Genomic DNA, 386 nt, shown 5'->3' with positions numbered 1-386 from the left:
AATCTTTCGAGGAGACCCTGTATTGCACCTACAGCACTCCGATCGATGGCGCAATGCTCTGCGGGCTATATTGCATGTAATTCGGGATCACGGATTTTTTTGCAGGTGACCTGTCACTTTAATAATGTTTTTTGGGGGTTGTTATTTTCCATCAGGAAGGCATCATGGAAAACCTCTTCAAGTGGGCTCGAGAATCAGAACAGCCCCTGCGCACCTACGCCATCGGACTGCTGGGAGGGGCCATGGAGAACCAGGATATCGCTGCCAATTACCGCGATGAGAACTCCCAGCTGGTAAGGCCTGTGTGCGGATGTTGGGGGTTATATTTGGGTTTAAACGGTGGAGGAACTTTGTAGTTTTTTTCCATTTACCCCTTGTGGAGCCAA

The 386-nt window shown here is 49.2% G+C and overlaps 1 protein-coding gene across 1 annotated transcript in view; it reads left to right on the top strand.

Annotated features, from left to right (window-relative positions):
• The window catches only part of DCAF1 (DDB1 and CUL4 associated factor 1), a 34100-nt gene that overhangs the window by 2882 nt on the left and 30832 nt on the right, over nucleotides 1-386 (top strand). Inside the window, exon 5 of the mRNA XM_018573102.1 lies at nucleotides 156-293. Coding sequence (XP_018428604.1) covers nucleotides 156-293 — 138 coding nt within the window. The remainder of the gene's footprint in view (nucleotides 1-155; nucleotides 294-386) is intronic.

Source organism: Nanorana parkeri, unplaced genomic scaffold, assembly GCF_000935625.1.
Source record: "Nanorana parkeri isolate BGI_ZX_2015 unplaced genomic scaffold, ASM93562v1 scaffold2238, whole genome shotgun sequence".
NCBI lineage: Eukaryota > Metazoa > Chordata > Amphibia > Anura > Dicroglossidae > Nanorana > Nanorana parkeri.
Note: the sequence above shows the minus strand (reverse complement) of the source record. Positions and strands in the feature narration are given on the sequence as shown.